At 32.6% G+C, this 14,355-nt stretch overlaps 1 protein-coding gene across 1 annotated transcript; it reads right to left on the bottom strand.

Annotated features, from left to right (window-relative positions):
• Positions 1-2,627: 2,627 nt before the first annotated feature.
• On the bottom strand, positions 2,628-4,593 carry LOC106299490. The gene is made up of 2 exons (XM_013735574.1): positions 3,688-4,593; positions 2,628-3,602 (listed from the first exon to the last, which is right to left on the bottom strand). The coding sequence occupies exons 1-2, from the start codon at positions 4,543-4,545 to the stop codon at positions 2,727-2,729; spliced, it is 1,734 nt and encodes a 577-aa protein (XP_013591028.1). The 5' UTR covers positions 4,546-4,593; the 3' UTR covers positions 2,628-2,726.
• Between the last annotated feature and the right edge of the window lie 9,762 nt (positions 4,594-14,355).

Genomic DNA, 14,355 nt, shown 5'->3' with positions numbered 1-14,355 from the left:
CAAACGTGGTTATGCCCTCGCCACACCAACATCTTGTAGGCATACCATGAGTAGAGATTCGAGGAAAACGAGCAGAAGATGTTGACGAACTGGTCAATGCGATTTTGTTGCTAGATTCGCAGATAAAGAACCCTAATCCCCTTTTCTCTCTACTTTACTTTCTTAAGTTTCGACAAATGAAAAGAAACTCACGTGTTTGGGGTTGTGTGGACCTGGGTTTAGGGTGGTGTTTTTTAAACATTTTCGGGTGGGCCTAGTGGGTATAAACCGTAATTGGGTTATACTTTAGAACACTAGACCCGGGTTTTAAACATTTTCGGGTGGGCCTAGTGGGTATAAACCGTAATTGGGTTATACTCTATAACACTTATATTAGCTGCTAAAATACTACACTCTAATACAAAAAAATCGACTTCTGAGAATTATATGAAGACAAAATTTGAAAATACTAATCTGTAAATCATATCTTAGGGGATGTATTCAATTTAACATTTGATGTGATTTGATTTTTAATGGGGTTTTAGATGATTTCAATAAGTTACAGAGATTTAAGTGATTTTTGTTAAACTACTCTAAAATATCACCTAAAACTATGAGATTTGGGTTTTAATCTTTTTAACTAAGAAATCCTACTCAAACACCCTAAAATCACCTGAAAACTTTAAAACTCCACAACTTAAAATATTTTCAATAACAGTGAATTTCAGAGTACTTTAAGAAATGTCAAATTCAATAACAGTGGATTTTAATTGAGTTTTTAAAATTCATGTTTCAATAACAGTGGATTTGTCATTTTAATACAAATCACCTGAAACTCTCAGTTGAATACATCCCCCTTAGTAATCAATTAAAATTGTCATGTTACATACTATATTGTAAAGAAATTGTTAAACACAAAATTCTTATTTACTCTTGTTAAATACTACACCCTATAACATGATTTAGGGTATAGGGTTTGAACCCAATCGAATTTAGGGGTTCAACATCGAATTTGGGGGCAACATCTAATTTGGGGGTTTAAACCGTAATGAATTTAGGGGTTTCAACCCGTTCTTATTTAAAATGAAAATTATCATAACAACTAACAACAACAATTAACCATGACCTCAAATAAATTAGATAGGGTTGAAACCCTATACCCTAAATCAATTACTATATCAGTTTCGAAGCATAAACAATAATCATGAACTGAAATAGTAGATCAGTTTCAAAACAATAACAGTAGTGCATGAATTGAAATGATAAACCACAAACTATCAAAGACAACAATCATGAACTCAAAAGAGTTCAACCGTTTTCTCCGGAGCACGCTTTGGAGGCTTAAATGTGGACATTCGATACTGCAAGGCCTCATCATTTGCTGCTTCCCAAAGATCAAACGCTATCTTCTGTCGGGCTTCTTGGATGTTCTCGTCATTCACCAAAGAGAAATCTAAACCAAGTAGATGGCACTCTATGAACTTCAACGAATAAGCACCACAATCATTGCCACTCGTGTTTAGGGCGCGCATCGGGACATATGAAACAACATACTGTTTGACATTGAAATCTTTCTTCTTATCTGATGACTGGACAGCCTTGACGATTCGTGGAATGAGGACGGCGAATGCTTCCACGGCCTTGTTGTTCTTCTTACCCCCACAATCAAAGACCTCAACAGTCCGGTTCACAAGATTGACGCACATAGAGATCCAATGGATTTGGTTGACACAAATAGGGATGTAGAGACGATCGACATCAACACTCCAAACCGAACCTGTGCTTCCATGATATGGAAGCTCACCTCTTCCATACTCGAGAAGGTTGTTGTCGACTTTGTACCCTCTCCTGTTCCCATCAAACTTGCCGTAGGCGGTGATGATCTGATTACTGAACATACAGTTCATAAATGCTACTCGGTTTGGCTTCCACCTACGCAATGAGGTTTTTTCGCGAAACAAATACATCATGGCGTCCATGTCCTGAAAAAGACAATGCATTTTTTTCAGGAATGAGAACCAATAACATAATTCAATATGCAAATTAAGTCTAAGCTAAACTCACATTGTTCTTCAACCATTCATTAAGCCCCATTATACGCGAAGCCAACTCTGCATCAAATTTAGATGGCCCAATCTGAAGTACTCTTTAAATAGAAAGCAATAGTGTGAAGATGTTTGTGAGGAAAATTGAGAAAAATAGTAAAAAAATACAAATATTACTTACTTGGGCTTGAGGATCCATTCAGTTAGTTTGGAAAATTTGTCTTCGGGAACAAAAACCAATTCGTAGTCGCTGTCTTTGCAACAGACTTCTGGATCATCTATATCATTCAAGAATGGTCGGTTGAAGATCTCTTGAGATGGATCAAACCCCTTAACATGCGACTCTTGTATAAGGTTGCCCATTGTCTTTTGTAAGTGCTCTTGGGTCCCTAAATTGAAATCTAAAGTGTCAAATAAGCTGCCAAACACATCAGACAACTATGGATCCCGGTTATAAACAGAAAAACATGGCATTAATACTTTTAAAACATATATATGACAACATCAAATACATGCAATTTCAGTACATCATCCTTACTTTAATATATTACAAACCACAAACAAATCATTATCCTTACATCAATATTACAAACATCTAACAAAACATCATCCATACAATAATATTACAAACCCCAAGAACAGTAACCGAATACAAACCGCAAGAAGAGAATTCAAATACATGAGAAAAGATCTATTTCTTGTTTACCTTTGTCTGAGACCTTGTCTTAGCAGCAGTTGCAGGACCACCAGTGTGAGAAGGAACCGAAGCTTTGTTGCGAGAAGCTCGACCGCGGGAAGTAGTAGCAGGAGCATTAGCGTGAGTAGACGCCGGAGTAGGAGTAGGAGCAAGAGTAGAATCCAATCCAGGAGCTTGAGTAGATTTCGTAGCAGCATCAAGAGTATGAGTATAACCGGAGCAGCACCATGAGTCTGAGTATAAGCCGGAGCAGCACCATGAGTCTGAGTATTAGCCGGAGCAGCACCATGAGTCTGAGTATAAGCCGGAGCAGCACCATGAGTCTGAGTATTAGCCGGAGCAGCACCATGAGTCTGAGTATAAGCCGGAACACCAACTGGAGTCTGAGATGAAAGGATCGTCTGCTCTAATTTGGTAAACCGGTCTTCAATTAAGTCGCGGACCTCAAGCCCTAAGGCAGTAAAAGAAGACTTAAACATACCCTGGATATAGGACTTCATACCCTCTTCAAGATCTCTGTATTTGTCGGTTGATCTTTGGCAAAGTAACCTCTTCTTCCTTGACTCGGCTCCAATATCCTGATACTGGTTCTTTCTCTTCTTTGTAGGAGACACATGGGCGGTTTTTATTTCTTCTTCCATTCCACAGTCACTTCTTTCTCCAGCCTCTTCTTCCTTTGAACCATCATCCTCAGAACTGTCCGCATATGGTTGTTCAGTTTCCTGATAACCCCAAACATGCTTACTCCAGTCATACTTCTTTCTGTACATGTCAATGATCAGATCGACCCTTTCGTCATTCATCTCATCGTCTCGCTCAAACCCAGCATCAACAATGATGTTGCCATTTCCAGTTGAAGAGATGTATGGAAACACAACTCCCTACAAAAAACAAAGTTCAAAAGTTAAACACAAAGATAAAGAATCATGAAATTCAATCACATTGATTAAAGGAATCAAAACTTACAGTGGATGCAAAATCGGACTCAATACTAATTATATCCTCATAGGAAACCTTAGCAGATCCTTTCCAATTTCTGCATCTCATGCTAGTGACGCCTTCTTTGAGCTTCTTACCCAAAAGAGACCCGATGTCTGGAATAGCTTCCATCAACCAAATCTGAAGTGCATAAGAGAATCCATCTATGACATAACTGTTCTTCGTCTTCACTTTATCCCTAGCTTCAGTAATGGAAGTCACAAGCGCATCAAAACAGTGAAAACCCCACAGATATTTTCTCATCTTATTGAAATCCATCACCAGCTTGATGTACTTGTGTGGGATGCACACCTTCTCATCCTTCGCCATAACCAGACCAGCAATCACACACAAATACACCATCCTCAGCCTATCAACATGAGACCATGTATTACAAGATTTCAGATGCACCTTCCTGATTTGCTGTAGGCTAATTTTTCCTTTTCTCCGCAGCAACTTACTCCAAAACCCTTTATCACCTCTCCAGTTATCAATATCCAAGTCAGGCTCGTCGTCTTTATATTTCAGACCAGTGATCGCATGGAATTCTTGCATTGAAAATCTGAGAGCCCTCCTAGCAAAATGGAACCACAAATCATGGCGCTTTACGGTCAGAAGCTGCTTACAAACGAAGTTGTGGATCACTCTCCCTGAATACTGAAGCTTGTGCACATAAATATCCATAACCTGAGAAAATAGCGGATCACCCAACACTTCCTTGTACTCTGCTTCAACATACTTCTCCACCTTCTTAAGTATGGAAGTTCGACAAGTGTTGTTGACCTTCTCAACTTGTGTTTCCGTTCCCTCTTTGAATAGGGTTTTTGGCAACTGATCCATCGCCATACTTGTGAACCATGAAACAAATACAATCACCACAGTCAGTACTCATAAAACAAAGTCATCATAATACAAGTTCATAATACTTAAGCGTTGACAAACAAGAAAAAGTATGAAACTTTACTTAGCGTTCAAAAACATCAAAAGAATTAAACTTTGATAACATAGACACCTAAATCATTAACACTAACTATCTCAACTAAAATCGATACATATCAAGCGCAAATTATGATAACGAAACACATATTTTAAAAAGAAAGACATGAAAATGAAGTCACCAGTTCTTATACAAACCTGAAAAGGTCGAGGTGTCTGAGAACAATGCACAAGGAAAGAAAAACAATCACAACAGTCACGGTTCATGACACTTTTCATCATAAAACAATCGTCCAAAAACATACATACTAGTGAAAACAAATCAAACAAAATCACCTAAGGCATACAAAAATGCAAACGACATACTTTACATGCTTTATAGATGTCAATACCCAATCAAATACAAATTCATTCTCCCTCAATGTCACGAGAAACAACAACAGGTACAAGAGATCAGTTGCCACAAACCAACAATCAAAAAAGTATGCAACTTTGATAAGATAGAAGCCTAAATCATTCACAGAAACTAAATTCGAAACATATGACAGTCAAACTATGATTAAAAAAAGACTCAAGTAAAAGATACAAAGACATGAAAGAAAAAAATCACAAACAAACCTGTAAAGCCTCGATTGGTTTGCTTGAAATAGAGCTGAGAGAGTATATTCCAGATCGGAGAGGCACGAGCTTCGGATATCGGTGAGGTTCGAGCTTCAGTGGTGTTCGGCGAGTTACTTGAGAACGAGATGCAAAGTGAGACGTGGTTTCTGAGACTGCGATTAAGAAGAAGAACACCATTGGAGTCCTAGCGGGCAGAAGGAACACCGGCAACGGCGAGCTCTGACACGCCGATGACTTGAAATCGTCTTTTGTTCTCTATCGCCAAAGGAGAAGACGAAATTAGGGTTCTAAGTCACGATTTGGGATTATCCCCTTTTGTTTATTTACCATATGTTTTTTTTTACTTTTAATTTTTTTTTAACAATTAATTTTACAAAAAAAAAAAACGTTTTAGGCTTAGATTAGGGACTTAATTGGGTTTACATAAAAAATTATGCTAAGTGGACAACTTCTAGTTCATATTATGGCATATGGACAATATACTAGTTTTTTTGTTGCATATTTCCAATTTTCCCTTATTATTTTGGCTATCAATATTATTTTAACCGTCCAGCCCACATTATAACTTTCATTTCATTTTTTTTGTCGGATGGTGGGGTGGGCGTTCGGGTCTATTCGAGTTTTCTATTTTCATGATTAAAGATTTCAGTCTCATTCAGATATTTATAAATTTTGGTTTGGGTTCGGTTCGGATCTTTGTGGGTTTAGCTCGGATTCAGATAACATGTTTTAAATTATTATTTTTAATTTAAAATTCATATATATTTTAAAATTCTCAAAATCTAAAAACAAAAATAATATATTACTATATTTAAATAATGTATGCCAAAATAGTATTTAACCTTGACTTTTTCTTAATAATTACAATTTACTGCCACTACTCTAAACCAGCCTAATTTGTGTCATTAAATCTTAACTAAAATAAGAAAATCTTAACTAAAAAAGTCAGATGACCTTTAATATCTATAAAGCCCATGTACAACAATAAAGTTGGATTGCCTCTCTCCTCCTGCGTCCACGTCAACAGAGAAGGAGGGGCATTTCGTGACACCTGTCAGCGTCTGCTTCAATATTGTTTCTGGTGCTATTGGGTACAGGTGGTTTAAGCGACGGGCCTTAGAACGTTTCCGGCCCATTCAGCGTAAGTTCAGTATACACCTTCTTAGCCCACACTTCTCTTTTGTATCTATCATGGGCTTAACCCAAATTATTTTTATTTTCCAATATTATCCCACTATTTGATCCAGTAAACTTCCTTCGCTGAAAGTCATCCTCTCGAGTCTCGACACAATCCTAATTTCTAAGACGACGAAGATCGTAACGGATGTTAATCACTTCAAGAGGTTGTCATTAACCTTTTCATTCATTCACAGTTAAAGCTAGAACCCACTACGTCTAATTGATTTCCTATCACTCTCCTATTCAGCTTCTTCGCGATCTTTAACCTATAAAAAGGGATCTCCAGATCCATGATTTTCAGAGTCTCATCTTGCTTTTCCACTCAACATACAGACATATAACTCCAAGATTAATGGACGCTTTCCAGCTATGGGTTTCCGAATTTAATCTCGGCTGTTGTAGCGGAACCGTCGTCACAAATGGAAGAGAGGTTGTGAACTTATGGGTGTAACATGCTGCTCTTAAATGATAAGGTATAAGTTGAACTTATTATGTTTCATGTTTGCTATTTTCATGTGTTTGTGGTCTAATTTGAATGTCTCTACTTCCTACATACATCTATCATTCAAGGATAGGTATATGTCCATCGCCTTAACACGTTCAGAGTACTTCTTAGGGAGGGAGCTATGTATGAGCTCAGTTGGTTTGATGTGACCAGAATTTGATCAAGCTGTGTGATTCTCATTCGACTTCCAAGTAGGAAGAAGATCTGTGATCCTGATGCAAAACCGTACAACTTATCTCCCTACGATTTATCACCCAAATGCAGGTGCTCATAACAACTTTGAAAGGCGGCCATGGTTAAGACAAGAGTATCTCACACCACAACCCTGCACAGCAATGGCTCCCAACAAAGGTACCTTTCTAATGATATGTGAACAACATGTAAAGAGCCATTTCAAAGGAGCTGAAATTGTTACATTTTCAGAGCCTTGGGGAAAGGCTGCTCAGGCAACACGCCATCATATCAGAGTAGGAAAAAGAGCTGCTGGTATCCATCAAGGTATGTCCAGATTCTATCACCATTTGTACTCCTTACCTAAATCTACCAGCTATTTACGTCTACTACTGCTGAATTTGTACCCAAAAATAAATAAATAGCATTACATTCTTCATCGCCTTGCTTATCAGATCGGTCCATGTTCAAATAAGGAACAATTTTCTCCACAGTTACCTGGACAAGATCAGTGTCCATAATTTATGAGAACTGGAGATTGTTAACTCGGACACTCTTGCAGATACCATTATCCACTAAAAGCAGCATCACCAAAGGGCATTACTTTCAGCCATATTGGACTCACACTTCGTCCTGTAAGTCTCATTGCTCAAGCATCTGCATATATTAGCTTTAACCTTACGGCCATGAAACTCCGATGTCTAGAAAGTAGAATATTTTGGTAAGAATTAATGGTTAGATTAGAATATTTATTTGATTCGGTAATGTACTTCTTTTTTTCTTTCTCCTTCCATTAAAAACAACTATGTGGGTAGATCTCTCATGATCTCTGACAAAGCTTTTTGAAAATAATTCTTCTTTTTGTTTACAATAATGCATGTTATAACAAAGATGATACTAATAGTAATATCATTTGCAGGGCACAGCGCAATGCAGAAAGAAGTGCTCAACATGGGATTTGCAAGTTTGTGCCAGCCTGAAAATTTGACAACTCCATGAGCTCATGAGCTCTTATTCTTCACTAACCTACATCATATACGCTTCGTCACTCACTGACATGCCTGTTGCCCCTCACCCTGTTGGGTCCTCATTGCTCGGCACATTAGCTCCATCATCATCATCATCATCCTCGAATGACCAACCCACAAAGTTTCACACTTCAAGCTCCATTAAACTCAAAACCACAACAAATGGTGGCTCAGAAACTGTTGCTATGAAGTCTCTCGGTCTTCTCTATGACCGTCTGTGTGCGCCAATTCGATACTGGTGAACCCAAATAGGTGACTCAACTATCATTGAGATTAAGACTTCATGTTTTTTTTTTTTTGTAAAACTATTTGTAACACTATCAAGACTTCAAGTTAAAGAGACAAAACTCAACGAAGAAAACCTCATTCTATTCTTCTTCGATTCTTTATCTCTATTTTTCTTCTTTTTTTTATCAAACTACCATGAACTCAGAAACATGAAAGATGTCCACAACAGATGTTTGGGATTAAGTACGAGAAATTGGACAATTTTTCTTTTTTTTTTTACATGTAAAGAAAAGAGAAACTAAAGAGTGTGTATTTATTATTACTCTGGCTTTATCATCTTTTTTTTTAAGGGCGGAACCAAAAGGTATTCATTGTTATAGATGTACTTCATAGAAACCTAAGATTGTGATTTTGTTTTCCTAAGAATCCAACTGAAGAAATAAGATGCATTAAACTGTATCTAAAGTAATGTTACAATAGTAATAGATTTACCTTTAGGTAAAATACTGGTTAGATTAAAAAGTTAAAATTAAAAACAAATTGATAATAAGAAAAACAACGGTGAAAATACCTGAAATATAAAGAATAGATGTCAAATAGTTTCACGGTCATTATAAAGTACATAAGTTTTTTAAAAAATTGTGTAAATAAATGCATCAACAAATGAAAATAACATGGACACAAGTTGTAAATTAAGGAAACATTAAAATTATAAATAAATAAAAAGAGTACTGCAGCAACAAACAAAAACCACTTCTAGAACAAAATTTGAACGTAAATGACAGCTCACAATACACTCAAATAAATATTATCTAACAACCAATTGTCACACACATTGATACAAACAATATGAACACTACAATTCACAATAGACTGTTTTTTATTTTCCGGACAATCGCAATAGACTACATATATTATAATAATTCAATCAAGAAATATTAAACAACCGATACAGATATATAACATAAACAACAATAAAAATAATAATAAAATTTAAAACAATAAAAATATCAATAAAAATAACTTTTCAGGTATATTAATTTATTATCGTGAGAAATTAGTCATTGTAACAATATTAAAATCTACTACTCTTAAAAATAAAAAAATATTAGTTATTCTTATTTTAGATTTTCTTCAACTATATCAGATTAAATAGGAATCAAACAGAAAAATATAAATAATTACATTTTCCATAATTTTCTAATTTAATAACTTTTGTTCAATAGCAAAAAAATGTGTATGGTTTTTTCAACTCAAACCCACAATATTTAATAAAATTTAAAATATAATCTTAGAGTAAAAACAAATTATATTTATTATTTTCAATATAAAGTAAATTTTGAAATGTTTTATAAAATTAAATTATATTTAATTATAAAATAATTTTAGTGTAAACTCACCCGTCTGTAAGGCGGACCAACCCCTAGTTTCCTATATAATGATTAACAATAATTAATTGGGCAATATTAGATCATATCTTATATTTACCATCTAGATGATAATCTGCGCGCATGCGCGGAATGAGTTCTTATAATAATGTTTGTTTATGAAATGATTTTAACATTTTGCAACACTACAATATTTATCGGTTATAAAATGATGAATACAAATGTTGACCACTTAAATATATTATCGTTGTTGAAGAATTAACGTACTACACCTCATTTTAATTATTTTTAAGACTTCATATGCACAAAATAAAATTAAGTTTGCGGCTCACACAAATCACCAAAACCAAATAGGCAACATCGATTGTATAATGACGAAAGGAGATTAGGTTTTTTGCTCTCGATTTGTTTACTATTAACTCTCCTAAGTGATTTCATTTTCTATCTCTATAGAATTATGCTTTCGTTCTCGTCTTTGTTTCATTGATATGAGTTAAGTTTCTTTTTTTAACTTCTTTTATGAATTCAGTGAATTACGTAAGTGTCAATTAAAATAAAAGACATCTGTAAAAATTAGTTTCACTCCATATACATATCTAAGAATCAAAATTTTGAAAAACAAATCACTGGCAAACTATATTAGCAGGTAAATGTTCAAATCTGATATATCAAGTTGTTATAGAATATAAGTGCAAACTCGAAATATAAATGTTTGTCTAGTATATATTCACCAGCTCGGTCTAAAAATCATTTAATTAGAACAACAAAACAAATTACTTATTTCACTAGTTCGGGTAATATCTGAATCCGAACGGGTAATATCTGAACCCGAATAGATATCCGAAGATAACCAAACATAAGTATACTTAACTCTATATTTCTATTTTATTTCTCTCATTTTATTCAGAATATTTATATTAGTGATTCTTATTGCTCAAAATTAGATAATATACATATAATTATTGACAAAATTATTTGCTACTCACTTGAAATACATATCAAGTTCCTGTTTCTTGCATTAACAAAAGTTGCATCTAAAATTTAAAAACAATAACTAAAGCAGTGTCTTTATATTTTTAAAGTTTTATCTCCAAACCTATTAATGGTTTAATCTTTTAAATTTTTTTTTAGAAAAACAGTTAAGTTAAAATATATTTTAAATACAAAAAATTTAAACAATGAATAATTTACTTATTTTTTCTTCAAAATTTTAATATCCGGAACCGGCCCAAAATATCCGAATCCGAACATAAAATACCCGAACCCGACTCGAAGTGTAGAAATACTAGAACGGGTTCTATACCTTTATACTGAAATATCCGATACAAACCCGAATGTGTATCCGAACGCCCACCCCTATGATATATCATTTGTATCTTGATTGAACAAAAAAAAAAAGTTAAACCATTGATCACAAAAATTTTATTGTGGGACTTTTACCATTTTTAGTAATTTATAGTCGTTTTTAAGAATTCAAAATATAACATATAAGAAAAAATTTAATTTTATTATATGTGATTGTTTAATTTCTTTTAATAATATAAAGTTAAACAAAAAAAGATAGATGTTAGAATTTTTTTAATCAAATATGTATTATTCATAATCATTTATTGTCATATATATGTTAACCACATTATGTAATTATGTAGCTTTTATTTAACGAAAGAAAAAATATTCTCTTGTACACTATTAATTAATTTGATAGTTAGTTTAATAAAAAGCATAGTATATGTTTATATGGACCAACTTATTTTTCTAACAATTCTAAGAATTATTCTTGTGATGATATGTAGATACGAAAACATGTTGTAATGCTCCGAAGATTAATATACATGGGATATAATGATCGTACTCTCAGAAGATTGCTGGTCCTATATATCTCTTACCTACACAAAAGTTTGAAAGTAGATAAAAAAAACCTATGCCGCCGAAAATCTTGCACACGTGTAAAAAATATTTACGTGCCACATAAGGTAGCACAACCAAATTTATAAACATCGTAAATAACCTATGGTATTTTCAAAATATATTGATATCAATCATATGATTATTTAAACAAATATTATGGTTAATATGATTATTTAATAATAAACTTTAAAAAGCGATGATTATTATTTTGGTTATCAATATTATTTTAACGACCCAGCCCAAATTATAATTGTCATTTCATTTTTTTTTGTTTGATGGTGGGGTGCGCGTTCGGATCTATTCAGGTTTCGTATTTTCAGGATTAAAGATTTTATTCCGATTCGGATATTTTTGGAATCGGTCAGGATCTTTGCGGCTTAGCTCGGGTTCAGATAACATGTTTTAAATTATTTTTAGATATTTTAAATTCATATATTTTTTTAAATTTTCAAAATCTAAAAACAAAAATAATATATTACATATATTTGAATAATGTAAGCCAAAATACCTAAACTTAACAAAAAGATTGGTTTGGTTTGATTATCTGGATAGAGAATCAATAGATATTTTAAATAATTTTGGTGTTTTGAGTATTATTTACCAATTTTTAGACTTCTATATTTGACTATTTGTATATATTTTAAAATATTTTGGAGAACTTCAAACTATCTTATATATTTTAAATATTCTCTTATATATTGAATATAATTGATCTATTTAAGTATATAAATATGATTTGGCTATATTCGTATATCCGAAATACTTCAGTTCAGGCCGAATTCGGTTATGGTTCTCTAAATACAAAAATTTCAACCCGTTCGGATATTTAACTGATTTTGGTTCATGTTCGATTCTACTTTTTCGGACTGGATTCTCTTTAGTTCTTCGGATTCTGAGTTTTTGCCCAGCCCTAATGGTGATTATTATTTTGTTTCAAAAAAATGATTTAAGAATCTATATTTGATATTGTTAATAAAAAGTTCTTCTCAAATTCTGTAGAAAACATAAAATTCACTTGAGTAATATAGATTTTGTCCCAGTAAAATCAGTAAATTTAGTGTATATTATTATTTACTAAATAATAAACATTTCAATATATAAAGGGAAATTGCCAAAAATATTACATTCATAATACCACTTTTATTACCCTAGGGCTAACTAATCTAGATTTAGAGTTTAGAGTTGTGGGGTGGGGTAAAGTTTTTGGAATGTCAAATTTAGGATTCTAATAAATATATAAATAAATACTTAATAAAATATAAAAAAATTAAAATAGTTTAAAAAATAATTTTCAATTTTTAAAAAGAAATTTAAAAAAATTTGATTCGAATTTGAAAACTTATAATTCGAAAACATTTAAAAAAAATGTTTTTTTAGTTTTTGAAATAATTATTTGATATATATATATATATATATGTATATATATATTTAAAATAATGGTATACGAGTCTTCTGTCACTTAATGAAGAAGATATTTTTGAAAATATCTTTTTGGTGGTAGTAAACATGAATAATTGTATCAAGAAGTGGTAAACATGAAAATCTCATATAATAAAGGGAAACTGGGGCCAATAACCATAAGAAATAAATTAAGAAAGTAACCATTAAAAAAAATTCCATCACTATTCTACATATTTCTATATTAATTGCCATTATACCTTTTTGAAATTCCCCTTCTTTAATCTAAGTCATTTTTAGTATAAAAAATGATTATTTAACTTTGAAACTTACTTATAAAAAATACAGAATTTGTTTTATACATAACATATTTCAATTTTAAAAAAAACGAATATATATTTGATTAATTCTGATATGTAATGTTGAAAAGAGAAATGTGCATACTATTCTATGGTAAATAGAATAGCACATACAAAATTTTATATAATTATTTAATTTGTGAATTATATAAATTACAAAGAGAGAGAAATTTATTTTGTTATGTTATGCCTCATTTCTTATATATATAAGGTATATATATATATATTTTGCTTGTAAATAATATACTATACTATACTATTTTATAGATATAATATAGTATGTCATAATATTTTTATTTTATTTTATTCTCTTCATCTTCTTCTCTTCTTCTTTTTCATCCCGATCATTAGGCCTGAGACTTTTATCCGAGATCCGGATTCGATCCGAGATCCGGATTCGATCCAAGATTCGATCCGGATCCTATCCGAAAATCCGGATATCCGGAGGGGTCGAATCCGGATCCGGATAGTAAAATGTTGGATCCGTCAAAGCCGGATCTGGATCCGGATATCTTAATTTTTAAGTCCGGATATCCGTATCCGTAAGTTTTATTAATAAATATTTCAAAAATAGTAATATATATATATAAATTAATTTTATTTAATATATTTTCTTTTTTATAATAGTATATATAAATTTTATGTAAATTTTGTAATATTATACATAGAAATAATTAAAGAGATTATATATTTTTTTATTTTTAAATTATTGTTAATATTTTATATATATATTAATATTATTTTTTATTTATTTAAGGATCCGGATATCCGCCGGATATTACAATTTTTAAAAGGATATCCGACATCCGGATATCCGAGAAACCCAGATCCGGATAAGGATAGTAAAATTATGGATCCGCCGGATAAGGATCCGAATCTGGATACCTTAAAATTGCCCGGATATCCGATCCGTCACAGGCCTACCGATCATCATG

The sequence above is a fragment of the Brassica oleracea genome, chromosome C6 (assembly GCF_000695525.1).
Source record: "Brassica oleracea var. oleracea cultivar TO1000 chromosome C6, BOL, whole genome shotgun sequence".
NCBI lineage: Eukaryota > Viridiplantae > Streptophyta > Magnoliopsida > Brassicales > Brassicaceae > Brassica > Brassica oleracea.
Note: the sequence above shows the minus strand (reverse complement) of the source record. Positions and strands in the feature narration are given on the sequence as shown.